This window comes from Puma concolor, chromosome A1 (genome assembly GCF_028749965.1).
Source record: "Puma concolor isolate L17-30 chromosome A1, mPumCon1.1.hap2, whole genome shotgun sequence".
Taxonomy (NCBI): Eukaryota; Metazoa; Chordata; class Mammalia; order Carnivora; family Felidae; genus Puma; species Puma concolor.
The window spans coordinates 115,599,942-115,615,942 of NC_141667.1; the positions used below are offsets into that span (position 1 = coordinate 115,599,942).

At 37.2% G+C, this 16,001-nt stretch overlaps 1 protein-coding gene and 1 long non-coding RNA gene across 6 annotated transcripts in view; one reads left to right on the top strand and one right to left on the bottom strand.

Annotated features, from left to right (window-relative positions):
• The window catches only part of LOC147584381 (uncharacterized), a 39,273-nt gene extending 25,469 nt beyond the window's left edge, over positions 1-13,804 (top strand). The window contains exons 2-3 of the long non-coding RNA XR_015249076.1: positions 1,020-1,116; positions 13,652-13,804. This is a non-coding gene — a long non-coding RNA (uncharacterized LOC147584381). The remainder of the gene's footprint in view (positions 1-1,019; positions 1,117-13,651) is intronic.
• The window catches only part of MAP3K1 (mitogen-activated protein kinase kinase kinase 1), a 77,543-nt gene continuing 64,532 nt past the window's right edge, over positions 2,991-16,001 (bottom strand). For all 5 annotated transcript variants that reach the window (XM_086700569.1, XM_086700591.1, XM_086700577.1 and 2 more), the window contains exons 12-20: positions 14,714-14,805; positions 14,268-14,457; positions 12,678-13,962; positions 12,152-12,304; positions 11,241-11,403; positions 8,728-8,859; positions 7,748-7,890; positions 6,889-7,020; positions 2,991-5,654 (exon numbers count right to left, since the gene is read on the bottom strand). In XM_086700569.1, coding sequence (XP_086556695.1) covers positions 5,505-5,654; positions 6,889-7,020; positions 7,748-7,890; positions 8,728-8,859; positions 11,241-11,403; positions 12,152-12,304; positions 12,678-13,962; positions 14,268-14,457; positions 14,714-14,805 — 2,440 coding nt within the window. In that variant the 3' untranslated portion in view covers positions 2,991-5,504. The remainder of the gene's footprint in view (positions 5,655-6,888; positions 7,021-7,747; positions 7,891-8,727; positions 8,860-11,240; positions 11,404-12,151; positions 12,305-12,677; positions 13,963-14,267; positions 14,458-14,713; positions 14,806-16,001) is intronic.

Genomic DNA, 16,001 nt, shown 5'->3' on the forward strand with positions numbered 1-16,001 from the left:
GTTATGTTTCATGCTCTCTGGTTTCTAGGTCCATCCTAATGACCTACTTTAAAAGGCTCATACTTTCCTCCCTTACATCATTTTAACCTGAGATTTTTGCTTACAGCTTAAAATTAAGAAAGGACAAACCTAGGGGTAGCTTAGTCGGTTAAGCATCCAATTTCGGCTCTGGTCATGATCTTGTGGTTTATGAGTTCAAGCCCGAGTCAGGCTCTGTGCTGACAGCTTAGAGCCTGGAGCCTGTTTTGGATTGTGTCTCCCTCTCTCTCTGCCCCTCCCTCACTCATTCTCTGTCTCTGTCTCTCAAAAATGAATAAACGTTAAAAAAAATAAAGGACAAACCTAAAAATTGTCATGACACATAAAGATAGTTTGCAAAAGTTTCTGTTAGTCACTGTTTTCCCCAGTGGCTTCAGTATTTCCTGCATTTTATTCTGTAACAAGTGTATTACTGTATTAGTTCATGTATGCATTCATTGGCTTTTCTGTGTAAGCATGATACACCCAACATTTTTCTAGATTATCTCTAACCTGACAGTATCATCCTTTTACACAATTATTAACATCACTTAAGTAGAATCAAAGAACAATAGAATTAAAAAAATTTTTTTTTAACATTTATTCATTTTTTGAGAGACAGAACATGAGTATGGGAGGGGCAGAGAGAGAGGAAAGACACAGAATCCAAAGCTGGCTCTAGGCTGTGAGCTGTCAGCACAGAGCCCGACGCGAGGCTCGAACTCACAGACTGTGAGATCATGACCTGAGCTGAAGTCGGACGCTTCACCGACTGAGCCACCCAGGCGCCCCACAATAGAATTTATTTTAATTCCTGAGGCAAAAACCTGTTCTCAAAAGTAATGTTTTCTGAAAATGACACAAGTGTACCCTTCAGCAGTAATATCTAGAGGCTATATAAAAGACACACATTTTCAAATAATACAGAAGCTTTAAAAGAGATGTAGACACAAAATGCCCTCTGAACCCACACTTACTCAGTGACATTACCTGTTTTGCAGGGTTGATTCATCTTGTTTCTGATAAGTTTGGTCCTGTGAGAAATGACTGCTGGCAGAAAAATGAAGGATAAAAGTGGAAATGAGTACATAACCACAGGTACAATCTAAGACTAAAACTGTGGGGCAGGCCACGTGAGCTCACTGGCTGGTGTAGCTTGAATTGCAGAATGATTGAAATTGCCCCATTTCTGCATTTGTGAAATGGAGTATAATCACTGTGTTCCAGGGTGTGACTGACAAATACTAGCTGGTGAGTAAATCTTCATTCCCATTCTCAGCAGGTTAATGTAAGAGGACAGTTTTTGTTTTTTTTTTTTTAAACACCATACGATTTAAACAGTTGTGTGAACAGAATCAATTAACAGAATCAATTAAGTTTTATCTATGCTGCCTGGGAACAGTAGTAGTATTTATGTGAAAGTACATAACTTGTAAAGCCACATAAGGTAGATTATGTTAAAAAGAGTTAGAATTTTCACTTAAAATATATTAAAAAAAATTTTTTTAAAGAGTTCCTCTTCTTGTCAAAAAACCCTTAGATGTTGATAGTGGGGGGGGGGGCTGTGAATAAATGGGGCCAGGAGGAATATTGGAAATCTCATACACACACATACACACACACACACACACACACACGCTATAATATATATGACTTTTATGTATACATGTAAGATAGCTTAAAAAAAAAAATATATATATATATATATATAAAACATATATACTAAAGCCCATAGGTAAGCTGGAACAAAGGCAGTCCAGCAGGGGTTGGGCCCCAGGGAGAGAAGGTAGCCTCAAGGGGATTAGGAAGATTGGAGATTGGTTACATGGGTGGAGGACTTGAACAAGATATATTGAGGTAAATGGGAGTCAGAGTTTTTACTGTCCAGGAAAGGAGTTAAAAATATGTAAAGAGGGACCCTGTTTTTATTTATTGATTTATTTAAAGTTTATCCATTTATTTTGAGAGAGAGAGGGAGAAAGAGAGATTCCCAAGCTGGCTCTGTACTGCCAGTGCAGAACCCGACATGGGGCTTGAACTCATGACCTGCAAGATTATGACCTGAGCCAAAATCAAGAGTCAGACGCTTAAACAACTGAGCCACCCAGGCACCCCCCACTTTTTAAATAAAGTGTATTTTGAGAGAGAGAGGCAGAAAGAGAGAGAGAGTACCATCCTGTTTTTAAATACCAGTTTCCATCAAAGAAATCTTTGGAAAATGGCTTATCTCCAGGCTGAAGTGGAAGACACACAAGATAGGTCTGAAAGTATGGAAGTGTTCAGAGAAGAATGGTGGCTTGCCAGTGGACAGAGAAGCTAGCTTTCAGAGGCACCCAGTGGCTAAGGATGACAATTTGAACAAATACATGATGACAATAATGGATTTGCTCTCACTGAATAGGAATCTGCAAATCCATTTTGTTATAAATAATAAGTCATTATAGCAAAATGCCCATTAATAAAATACAGAAGGAATGCAGGAACTAGAAAATCACCATCTGGCAACTAACAGAGTAATAATTCAGAATTCAAGAAAGCAAAGAGCAGAGAGTTAATGGTGAATGAAGAACAAACTATGTAGGCTCAAAATATTACCTCTGCAAAATACTTAACATAAAGCTACATATTAATTATAAAGGGAAAGGATAACTTTATATTGGTGAAGCCTACTCAGATGATCAGTTAATTAATATCACCAGCATCCGGACAGACTGACTTCGTAAGCGCCTCCTGGTAAGACACACTAAGAAGAGCATAGCATCACCTCTGTGATATTCCTGTCACAAAGGCATACATGAATCCAGTCATGAAGAAGCATGAAATTCCCAATGGAAGGACCTCTATAAAACAGTCACCTTGTTCTGGATTTGAATGAGTCTTGACAACTACTAGGAACATGTGATGGTGGTTTGAATACTTCAACCATAAAAGACATAATGGGGCAGCTGGCAAAATAAATAAAATTACCAACCTTTGTTCAAAAACTTTTATTTACTATAAAGACAAAACACCAAAATAGGTACAAATACTATAAAATTGGTTCAATGGGGTAAAAATTTTAATTAAAATATCTCGATATATTTAAAATAACAAAGGATACATTTAAGCCAAATTTTCTTAACCCAGAGATTTTTTTTTTTTTTTTTTTTTTTTTTTTTTTTTGTAACATTTGCTTACATAGTAAGGTGCTAATAGAAGTTAGCCCTTAAGCCCTGGAAGTCTTAGGAATCATAGTCACACAGCAAATATAATTTCATTGTGAAAGTGAACTTTGGTAGAAGAAAAATCTATAGGACACCTGAGGTAGTAGAACCTGGAATAAACAGCAGTAGACATTATTTACAACTTGAGTACCAAATAACATTAAGAACACAAAAATAATTACACAATACAATTTTCAGTCCAGCTTTGATCCAAAGAAAATAAGAATATTATATCACATTTGCATTGAAAACAAAACAAAAAACAAAACACCACAATTACCAGCAAGCTGAGGGAACTGCAAACAAACTCAAACAATGGATTTGGACATCTAGAGGCAGTTTGAGTTTGAAATGTGGTGGGCATGTGATCTACAAAGTAATACTGATTAGCTGAGGTTCCTCAGTTTATACAGTTTACATTTCTGTCAGACACAGTATTGATCTGACCAGTGATCTTCCAGTACATCAAATGGCAAGAGTGCATCCGTTAAAGCTTGCACATGAGAAACTTGGAAACAATCTTATTAGAGTTGTGAAAATTCTAAGTAGTCACACACAAAAGATAGAAAATAAAAAAGAAAGTCAAGTACAACACATGTAGAGCTACCAAACTTCACATTTCGGTACTATTTTTAACTCTTCAAATATTGCCAATCTTCCAAAACAAAGGAATGTAAAATTTCACTAAGAGACACATTCACATAGAAAAAAAACCAAAAAAAACAAAAACCCAAAAAACCAAAACTGTCTTCTAAAAATTATATGCAATATATCCCTGTAAACTTAACTTGTAACTTATTTTACTTCCAATTTGTGTTGTACATTTAAAATGTACTCTATATAGCTTATTTAGTTTATCCTGAGTCTTTGAGAATAACCAATTCTGTTTCATTCTGCAACAATTCAACTGGCGTCTGAAGAGTTAAAATTTAACATCTCAAAAAGCTGTATTAAATATTTAATCAGTACTTGATTTTAAAAGACTCACAAAAAAAGGATAAAAGAGCTGCCATTTTCCTTCTAGATTCCATGTATCTGAATTCCACTCAGATGAAAACCATTAGATAATTGTGCAAAATTCAAGGATTAGTAAGTGGAATCCATTTGACTTTTCTTTCTGAACACATTTTCAAAGTCCCAAGCAGATTTATTTTGTACAAACGCTATTATTAATAGTTGGGTCATTAGTTAATTTTTCTTTAATGGTCAGCCAGGCCTAGTGGAAAGAGATGATGCATGGTAGAAGGAAAATAGCAGTTTCATGTTATTATTAGTAGTGATGACGAATGATGGATTGTTACATACAAAGTAAGACTTCAATGGTGTGAAGTTTCCTACAAAAGAAACCAATACATTAAAAGAACTCAAATAAATTTCAAGGTAATCTTGATCTTGGTTGTGAGCTGCATCACAGAGAATAGTTGATTTTCACTGAATTTATATTTAACCTGCATGAAAAGAGCAGTGACTGACTCAATGAAGGTAGTATTTTATTATATTCCAATTTAAAAAAACAAAATTAATCTGTATTAAAAAAAAACACTTGCAATAGCAAGATATTTAATAAACTCTAGTTCACATCTAGTTCTATTTTTTTTTTTCTGGTTTGAAAAGATCACCTTTCCCTGAATATTAAACAAAAGTGAAGGTGAAATGAAAATACAGAACCATAATTTCCAAAAACGAAATGAATGGGCCAACAGTAAAATGCACAGTGAACCACAACTGCCCAGGCATTTAAAAAATAAAGGTCAACTGTGGTTCATAAAGAAGTCATCAACTTTTAAAAATATATTTATTTACTGCTACTTATAGCATATTCCGATCTAAAAGAGGCAGATACTGATTTATAGCCAGTGACAAAAAACTGAACGGAATTGCAGAACCCCCTGCCTGTGATCATGATATGAAATGGAAGAATAATTGAAACATTAAAATAGATCCTGAGCCCCTCAGCTGCTAATATTGCTGAAAAAGTGCTCCAAAAAAACCCCAAAATATGCTGCTGTTCATTAGTCATGCAAACTTCATTGCTTTTCTGTTTACCTATGGCCAGTTCTTTGAAAGGCACAGTTTATAGTGTCTGCACAAACTGTGGACTTTTGCATACTAAGCTTAGGTACAGATCATGATTTGTCAATCACATACTTAGGTAAGGGTTCCCACTGGTCTTGTTCATAGCTGTTCGTTGGCATGAAGGCCAGCAGATTATCAACGTGGTTCCCCACAAAAGTTTTTTTCTCTTGATGAGCATCCTGTCCCCATTATAGTTTGTGTAAATGGCTACCATGTAGTACGGAAGACTGGATGCTTCAGTAGCTCTCTTGACGGAGGTCTATCCTGAGGTTGAAGTTCCAAACACCGAAGAGCCACATCCCGTAAACCAGGAGACAAATGTGAAGGGATCGATGGAGCAGTAGTTGCACTTGCAATCTGTAAGAAAACCACCTGTGCTGAAACTTGCCACGATTGGAACTTCTGATGTATTAGTACATGTGCATAGATTTCAAAGCCTCTGTATGTGCATCCTGTACACAGGGACTGAGGCTACAGTGGATGGACTTCCTTCTGACAATCTGTGCAAAAACTCACCCGCTGGATGGGAGGCTTCCTTCAAGAACCTTCAAATTTTACGATTTTAGATTGATCAACTACATCCGGATCAGGTCGATCTATGGTTTTCCTTACTGTCTCAAATGAACAAGACTAAGTGCATCAAAATGGTCAGACAGGAAGAGTATTCAGTTTACTATATGCTTTACTCATATTCATTCTCCAGTATGGCTTTTGTGATCTTTGCTTCATCATGCATTTTCTAATATTCAGCACAGCGAGCTATTCCAAGTGAGCAAGACCAAACCTGGCCAGTACATTAGAAACACACCTGCACTGAATGAGGAAGTTCTAGGAGTGTGAAAAGGGCTGGAAGAAGTTATGGCAGGTGTGAGGTGCTGGGGAGCCAGTGCACAGGACTGATACTAGTCACTGTGCCCACAGATAGCTGTGTGCTAAGGGCTTCACTAAGACCCAGAGGTAATTTTGTTTGTTCCCATAATAATCCCATGAAGTAGGTGCTGTTATTATACCTATTTTATAACCAAGAAAACAGAGGGTAGACAGAAATCATTTCCCTAGTCACACGGCTTTATGGAACCAGGGTTTGAAACCAGGTCTGTATGGCTGCAAAGCCCTAGCTTTTACCTAGCACATGTCTGGATCAAAAGCTAAAAATCTCAACTATTCTACTATTCTTTGATGGAAATGGACAGACAGGATTTGGCACCTGACTTGGGTGTACATTTTTTAAATACAGAAAATAGTAAATCAGATTGTAAAACTTTGTGGATTATATACAGGAAGGAAGAGCTTTACATTTTTACACTTGAAAGTCTGAGATATACACATATTTCACCTAGGAACAATGACTCATTATTTGCTAACTCATTGTTCACAATGACTTTATGGAGCCTAACTACTGTGAAAAATGAGAACCAACTGTACATGCTGCCAGCATTCACCGCACCATATGAATTCCTGCATATGTATACATACATATTTATTTCAAGGAAGATCTACCTGGACATTAGATTGAGAGTTAAGGAGAACCCATGAAAATCTTCCTCCTGCCAATTTTAGTGGAAAGAAGTAATTTTTATATCATAAATACCTTAAATATCAAAGCAAGATGATTGGAGTGTTTTTCTGCATTCCAGGGTGGTTTAGCACAAGCCATTTCTATAATAGCACAGCCAACACTCCATACATCACAGCTCCTACCATATTGCTGACCTCTTAGTACCTAAAATAAAAAAGAGAGTTAATTTGGAAAGAGGATCCATTAAAAAAAGACAAAGACATTCTGTAGTTACGGATTCTAGTTTTTTTATTTCAAACCAGAACAATGGTACAAACAGCAATTCCATGGACTAGTCTGATGTCTCATTTATTTCATCAACAAACTTAATCTGTGTGGTACAAAAAATATTTTGGAGAACTGGGAGATTCTGAAGAAGGATCACATCACAGAATTTCAAAGCAGCCCCAGTGCACTTAAAAGTTAACTATGGGGCCAAAGGACAACCAGTTATCATTACATATGAACACGAAGAGTTCTGAACACAAAAGAAGCCTAATTCAGAATTGTAATGTTTACTTAAACTTCTACTAAGTCCTGCTTCTGTGTCATCTGCCTTTTGAATAGAGAGAGAACAGTTGTTAAGATTTCTAATTATGTGCACTTTGGGCTTACTACAAAACAAGTAGTATAAATTACCCCAAAATTCTTTGTTAGAAATAGCTTTTAAGCAAATCTACGAAAACCCATCTTTTAAAATTTTGTCAAGACCAAGATAGAAAGGCAGGGATTAAGAGTCTGAAATCAAGGATACCATTAAAACCTTATTTTTAGACTCATGGACTTCTAAGTGGTAAGCATATACTGAATAACACCGCAAACTAATTTGCTATAATTCTGTCACATAGAACTCCAGATATTTTCTTTCATCACACTCAAAGCTGCTTCTCACCTCAGGTGCCATAAATGCAATTGTCCCCAATAACTGTCCCTGAAACTCTCCTGCACCAGTTCCTTTTGATGCCAACCTGGCTGCAGCTCCAAAATCTGCAATTCTCAGTCTCTGACCTGTGCTGTCAATTAGCAAATTGGCACCTGTCAACAAAAACAGCAAATAACCTTGTATGTTAAAAAACAAAAGGATTCAAATCTCAGTAAAATACTACTAATAGGACAATCACAGAAGAAATGGGTATGTCAGAGGTTCAGAGAACTCTCCCCTCTCAATTCAAAGGCACACAGATATCGACATGTAAAACAAATAAAATCCCAAATCCTCAAAGGGAAGATGAAAGTAAGAAGGCATAAAGAAATACAAAGGCAGACATTTAGTGAAATGTCACTAAGTGTTGAAAATCTTTAATATAATGAATCCCAACAAAAACCTTCCCTCAACATTAAAGTTTTAGTGTAGCTTACATTTTAAGACAAAATTTGTTGAAATATACCTAAGACCAATTCAAAATACACACTGTCAAATACTAGCCAAAGACTTTCATGTCAGGAAACCAAAGCTGCTCTTAAACAAAATAAACTGCAAAAGATCTGAAAGGCTTTTTCTCAAAAAAGTTCATAATATCCCAGTTATTTTAAATAAAACCAGGAATGGGAACTTTTGGGGAGGCAGTAGAAATCAGGAGACCAAGTAAGGTAATCAGAGACCTAAATTTTATACTTGGTTTGCCATTAGTTATCAGACTGAAAAAAAAAAAAAAAAAAGCAGTAAGAATGGAAAAGTCACAGCCTAAGGAAGGCAGATTATATGATTCCAAAGGTTCCTTTCGCTTAGAATAATTCTCGTGATTTGAGTTACTCAGGGGAAACAGTCCCATAGATAATCTCAAGTTAGAAATTATCAACAAAGGTCTGAGTTTTAAAACTACATTTGATGTCTACCTCTTGCTAATAGGTAGTAATGAAAAGAATTCTTACCTTTGACATCTCTGTGAATGATCTGGTTTTCATGGAGATATGAAAGGCCACGAAGTAATTGTTCAGTATAGTTAATAACTACTGATTCTTTGAAGGCTCCATATTTACTGAGCAAATGAGCCACAGATCCCCCTTTAAGACAAACATGTAATGATAGTTATCATAAATTTAAGCCAAATTAAAACCATTGATTACATTTTGGTTACATTAGCTTGCACCACATGAACTCACATTCATGTATGGAATGTTATATTTATACACTGCATCAGAAGTGAAACTGATTTAAAAACTAACACATTCCTAACAATTAGACATTTTCATCAAACTTTCATGAACTAGTTTTTTGGGAGGTCAAGATTTCAGAAAGCTTTAAAACTTAATAGTTTTACATGGAGCCATTTCTGAAATGTACCATTCACCTCTCTTTTTGATAGATACATAAAACACTTTTTTTTTTTTTTTTTTTGAGAGAGAGCATTAGGGGGGAGAGGGAGAGAGATTCTTAAGCAGGCTTCACCCCCCAGTGTGGAGCCCAATGTGGGGCCTGATCTCATGACCGTGAGATAAGCCAAAATCAAGAATCTAATGCTCAATCAACTGAGCCATCCAGGTACCCCCAAAATACCTTTAAAAAAACTTTTTTTTTTTTTTCAACGTTTTATTTATTTTTGGGACAGAGAGAGACAGAGCATGAACGGGGGAGGGGCAGAGAGAGAGGGAGACACAGAATCGGAAACAGGCTCCAGGCTCTGAGCCATCAGCCCAGAGCCCGATGCGGGGCTCGAACTCACGGAGCGCGAGATCGTGACCTGGCTGAAGTCGGACGCTTAACCGACTGCGCCACCCAGGCGCCCCTAAAAAAACTTTTTTAATGTTTGTTTGTTTTTGAGAGAGAGTACGCGAGCAGGGGAGGGGCAGAGAGGGAGATAGAGAATCTGAAGCAGCTCCAGGCTCTGAGCTGTCAGCACAGAGCCCGAGGTGGGGCTCAACTCACAAACTGCGACATCATGACCTGAGGACATCATGACCTGCGACATCATGTCCAAAGTCAGACACTTAACCAAATGAGCCACCCAGGCACCCCCAAAATACCTTTCTTAATAATAAGACTTAAATAAACAGTGCTAACATGTTACTTAGCAGAAGGTAAAGAGAATAGGAGGAGCCAGAAGATCGAGCATTAGGCTTCATGTTCTATTATCTACTAGTTGTGACCTGGTACAAGTCAAACTCAGTAAACCTCACTGAGAAGTATTTGTAATAGTCAACCTGAAAACAACCATCAACCTAGCTATGACCAACATCAGAGAACATATTAAAAATAAAAACTCTTCAAACACAAAAAATCTAAAAAGTTAAACCACTTATTCATTCATTACATCCCAAGTTACTTGTTTTACTGTATATATGGTATATTTTGTCATTATTTTTCACATAGATAAGGTTCAATTTTATGCTTCATTGCTTAATTTTTCCAAGTTGTATCTTGTTTCTTATTTATTTATTTATTTTTAACACTTATTCATTTTTGAGAGAGAGCACGAGCTGGGGAGGGGCAGAGAGAGAGGGAGACACAGCATCTGAAGCAGGCTCAAGGCTCTGAGCTGTCAGCACAGGGCCCAATGTGGGGCTTGAACTCAAGAACCATGAGATCGTGACCTGAGCCCAAGTCGGATGCCTAACCACCTGAGCCACCCAGGTGCCCCTCCAAGTTATATCTTAATTTCACTTTTATATTGTCATGTTAAAACATCTCAAATCTGTCCAACTAATGACAGCCACCTGGAAAAATATGGGTCTTATACATAGCAGTTTAAAAAAAATTATTCTTATAAAAGAATGCTGTATAATCATTTAAAAAGAAACACAGAGGGGCGCCTGGGTGGCTCAGTTGGTGAAGTGTCCGACTTGCGCTCAGGTCATGATCTCGAGGTTTGTAAGGTTCAGCCCCGTGTTGGGCTCTGTGCTGACAGCTCAGAGCCTGGAGCCTGCTTCGGATTCTGTGTTTGCCTCTTTCTCTGCCCCTCCCCTGCTCACACTCTGTCTCTGTCTCTCTCAAAAATAAACCACTGAAAAAGTTTAAAAGTTAGAGACAATATTTTATTTGTATTTAAAGACAAGTTATTTATAGTTTATATTATTAGGGTGATTTGCTTTTAGAAATTCAAGCTATTTAATAAAAATATGTATTCATCGGGGTGCCTGGGTGGCTCAGTCGGTTAAGCGGCCGACTTCGGCTCAGGTCACGATCTCACACTCCGTGAGTTCGAGCCCCGCGTTGGGCTCTGTGCTGACCGCTCAGAGCCTGGAGCCTGTTTCAGATTCTGTGTCTCCCTCTCTCTCTGACCCTCCCCCGTTCATGCTCTGTCTCTCTCTGTCTCAAAAATAAATAAACGTTAAAAAAAAAAATTAAAAAAAAAATATGTATTCATCAAAATGTTTTTCCTAAATTTAACGTCAACCAGAAAGTTAAATTCATGTACTACTATTGGTAATTTAAAACATGAACATACCTGCCATCCATTCGATGAAGAGATTATAATTGCTCTTCTCACATGTGGCTCCCAACATCCTAATGATGTTGGGATGATTCAAATGGCTCATCATTCTGATCTCTTCTCTTAATGCTTCCACTACTTCTTCTTGCTCAGAAGATGTATTTCTGACATATGTCACCTGTTTCAGTAACCACGTTTACAAGGTTTTTAATTCTGATGAATTTCTATTTACAGTTTTCACTGACAATCTGATCTAAAATGGGCAAATTCATATTAGCTTATATAATAGGAATTGGCATTTATGCTCATGGATGCAATGTAGATACTTCATGAAAAGCCAATTCAAACACTTTTAGACAGGGTGTGGCTTAAGCAGTGAAATATCAGAAAAGTGACAAAAAGATGGGACATAGCCAATCCTCCCAAACCGAAGACAGAAGGAGAAAAGCCAATTCATGGAAGAACCAATGTGATTTAAAAATGAAAACTTCATTATTTTCTTATCTTGATAAGCATGCTCATCATAAAAAGTAAACTACCAGAGCCCCCGAGATGATGGTACATTGGTAACATTGCTACAAGGAGTATGAAACCATACCTCTGTTAATAAAAAGCACAACCAAAAACCAAAAACAGCCACTATGAGGCCGACCTTGATGTTGCATCTTAGAATCGTCATGCATAGTCACACTTAAAGACTGTATTTTGAGGGATCGTTTCTATAATTTGTTAAAATAATCATGCTTCAGCTTTTCAATAGAATTCATGATGCTTTTGGTGCTTTGGCAGTATTTACTTTGAAATTTAGGTTTGTGATAATCAAAGAACAAAAGCATATACACAAAGGGACCTAGCCTTTACTTTTCTTATTTGCTCATGCTTCATTTTTATAATTTAAATCATTTATGTGCTCACCAGATATTTACCTGTTTAACAGCCATTAAAGTTCCAGTTCCCACATCTTGAGCCTGATAACAAGAAGAAAATGCTCCAAGGCCTATCTGCTGACCTTTTAGCCATTCAGTGTCTTCTCTGTAAGGTTGCTTTGCTTTGGTATGTCCTGGTAGAGTTTCGGGTGTCTACATATTAAATGAAAGCAATCTTTTTACTATTAAGTTAAAAGAGGAAGGATCTTTTAAAAGAGGAAATTAGCCTCGCAAAATATTATTCTTATTCAGTCTGGCTTCCCAAACTACCTATAAAGTTGACCTCTGAATGGGCAGTGTTGGTGACCAATGTCAAATGCAGAAGTGATCACCATTATAGAACAAACCAGAAATGCCTTTGAAATAGTCAAGGAGTGTGTGTTTAAGCAATGACACGATATTATATACAATGTGTAATTCTATGTGAAAAACTGCTTCTAATGATTAACTTGTGTAAAAAACATCATTTCTGAATTAGATTTTAGCGGTACAAAGAAACTCTAATCTCTTTAAGACTTGTACTTACATCCTGTTGAATAATGATGATATCCTCTCCATTTTCAACCTGTAGTTGAGGAACTATGGGGAGGGCATCCTGAGACGCTGACATTGCCATGGCAATTGCTAAAGCTTCTTCTTCTTCAGCTTCCATCTTTTCTTTGCACTTCTGATTATGATTCACATCATCTTTGTAGGTATCATCATTTTCATCCTTTTCAGGAGACAGGACAGCAACTTCTGACTTAAAAGTTACTGTTGTGTCACTTGAAGGCATAGATGCTTCAAGAAGGTCCTCAATGCTGGAATTGAGTTCTGTATTGACGTCTAATCTGCATTTCTCTTCTACTGGGGTGAATACTGTCTCATCACTGGGTATAACAGCACTACTGCTATTGCTGCTGCCACCAAAGCTGTCATCACATCTGGAAGTACTACTTTTCAGATCAAGTGTCATGCTATTCTTTGAGACATCTCCTTGTTTACTTGTGTTACCTGGGGTAGGTCGAGACGGCTTTGGCCTGTGTATAGTACTAGAAGGCAGGGGTCTTGACTGAGTAAAGATGGGGGAAAGTTTATCTGAGTCTCTGTTTTCAGAACAGTTTCTCTGGAACTGTAGAGAAAACTTACGCTGTGTTTGAGGAGATGCAGAAGGTATTTTGCAGGGAATGAATCCTTGAGGTCTATGCTTAGCGATATCTGTTCCGGTACCAACTGGTGCAGATGGGGCAGATGAAGAAGGAGTTGACAAGGATGGAAACACTAACTGGGAATGATGAGATAAAGGAGAGGAGTTCAAACACTGACTGTGGGGTCTGCCTTTAGTTTGAACCACTGGCTTTGGTTGCTCCATTGTTGTTGAACTAGGAAGTCCTACTGAAATGCTACCCAGTCTGTCAGTAATGTCTTCTGAATTGGCACTCAGTTTTGTGGCACACAGTACTTTTCCAGTTTTCTCCAAATGGTCTGTGTGCTCAAGGGAGCTGTTCTCTGTGGTTTCAGGAAAGCTGTTAGAGACAGATGCCTGCAAAAAGCTGCCATGTTGACCATCCAAATTGTCTTCTACGCCCAGCTGGATGGCCTCAGCGATTTCCACCTCATCTGCAATAGCCATCAGACGACGACGCATCCTGGTAAAATGAGTGGAACTGGAAACATTCAGCATTTCTAACAGTTTTGAAAATACATGGGGTACTGCAGTAACCATTCTTGCAGAACTCAAATAGATCCTTCGGGAGAGTTTGCCAACCATTGAGTGGGAATTATCAATGGACTGCAAAGCAAAGGTTAAAAGGGACAGCAGCTTTTTATACCTGAAAGAAAAAAACACATTCAATTACAAGTTAAAACTACTGCAAAATATACACAAATAAAAAGAAGCTTATACATTTAAAAACAGTCCTTTCAGTACAAAGGATCTATATATTTTCAATTAAATAGCCCAGGCTTGAGGTTTTTATGTCAATCAAATATTAAGGTATTAGTAGTAACCTGTATATGTTCTGTAGTTTCTAAGTCTTTCTAAAATGTGTCCTTCTTTGGGGAGGGGGGGGCGGGGTAAGGTAGGGATGGGGTAGGAGGGAAGAACAAAGTAATATATTTGCAGAAGAAAAATTACCTGACTTCAACAGGCTCAGCTTGTGAAACATCAGTACTGGCGATATGAGGGTAAAATTCAGCAGGAAATTCCAACAGCAGTCTGTCCATAAGACAAAGGCGGCCCAGAAGTTCTTGCCAGTTGTTTGATTCAGTTTGGTTTCCAAGAATACAACTTAAGACATAATCAACACCACCAATACCAATGGATCCTACAAAAAGGAAATAACAAATAACTGAAAAATAGTGATACTAAAATCTAAAACATGATCAAAATAGCATAAAGACCAAGAAAAATACTCTAATTATATTCATTTTAAGTATTGTTTAGATTAATTCCTATTTCTAATGTTAGCTGACTGAATCAATTTACACAATTACTTCAAAATCCTGTATACAGCTGCCCTATCAGAGATTATGGGATTATGATAAGACCTGCTACATTTATTTTAAGTAAAAAGATTTTACCAGCTTTAAGTATTTCTCTGCCAACTGCCAACTCTCCTGCTTGGCCTTTGCACAATTCCAACAGGGTTGATATAGACAGCTGACTTGTGCGACTAAAAATGAAAGAAGCAACATCAGACTTGGATCTTATCCTGGATAAAATACACATTAAAAGGACAAAAGGACAACAGTAATGTAATGCCATATGAAAAGGTGGCAAAAAATAGTTTCACAAGTGTTTGCTTTTCCACCACTAAAATCAATTTACAGTGTTGCTACAGATAATATTCATTATTTAAGGTCTAATTTCATAAGCTTTACCTCATCTATGTTAAGCACAGAATCTTTACTAGTGGCTCTTAGCAAATGTTGATTTAAATAGCAAACCAGATAAAAGGCATATTTTGATTACTTCATTAAAAAAGACAGAAGACTCACTTTGATTTCTGAATTTTCACTAAGAATCTCTTGAATTAAAAACAAAACCTTCCCCTCCAAAACCTTCATGTTCTCTTATATAGCCAGAGTGAGTTCCAAGTATCTTAAAACCTCTACTGTATTTTTTATAATGTCCATCATCTAAGCAACCAGGTAAACAATCTAACTTTAGAATTCTGGAAAGCACACAACTGCCACAAAAGCAATGAAGTTTTCAGAAAAATAATGATTCTCATACTGAAAAACCATGTGATTTTTCTGTGCATTTTGCTAATGATTTGTTAATTTGCCTGTTAATGTTCTTGAGATATTATAGGACTCTCCTTAATAAGAAAATCTCTAATACTTTCAATCCATAGGCTTGGGTAGAGAAAACAATGGAGGAAAAGACGTAATGAAATGTGAAGCAAATCAAATCTAAGCACCTAATTTTTGAGACCAGTTACAAATGACAGCATGCGATGGAAGGAGGAAGACAAAGGCTGGGCTGAAAGAGCTCCAAATGGGTGTAATGGCAGAGGCACAAGGGTGAGTCCATGCTTCCTTACCACCTGAGACCGGCTGGATGTGAAGAGGTGAGAACCACCAAACAACTCTTCCCAGCTATGCTCACTAAGTGAAAAGTCATCTTTTCCTCCCACTCCACAGAACGGGAAAATAAAAGTGAACCAGTGGTCTCATAAAGGCACAGCCTGAGCTTATTTTACTATGATCATGCCTCACTTCTCTACCTTACTATCTCTACTCTCCCAGTTAGCATTACTCTTGCTCCTTGTCAGTTTTTAGGGATATTGCAACGATATATGCAATTTGTTATTGTTGTTTTAAACATAAACTGTCAGAGTAAAATTCCATTACACAGCAAATATGG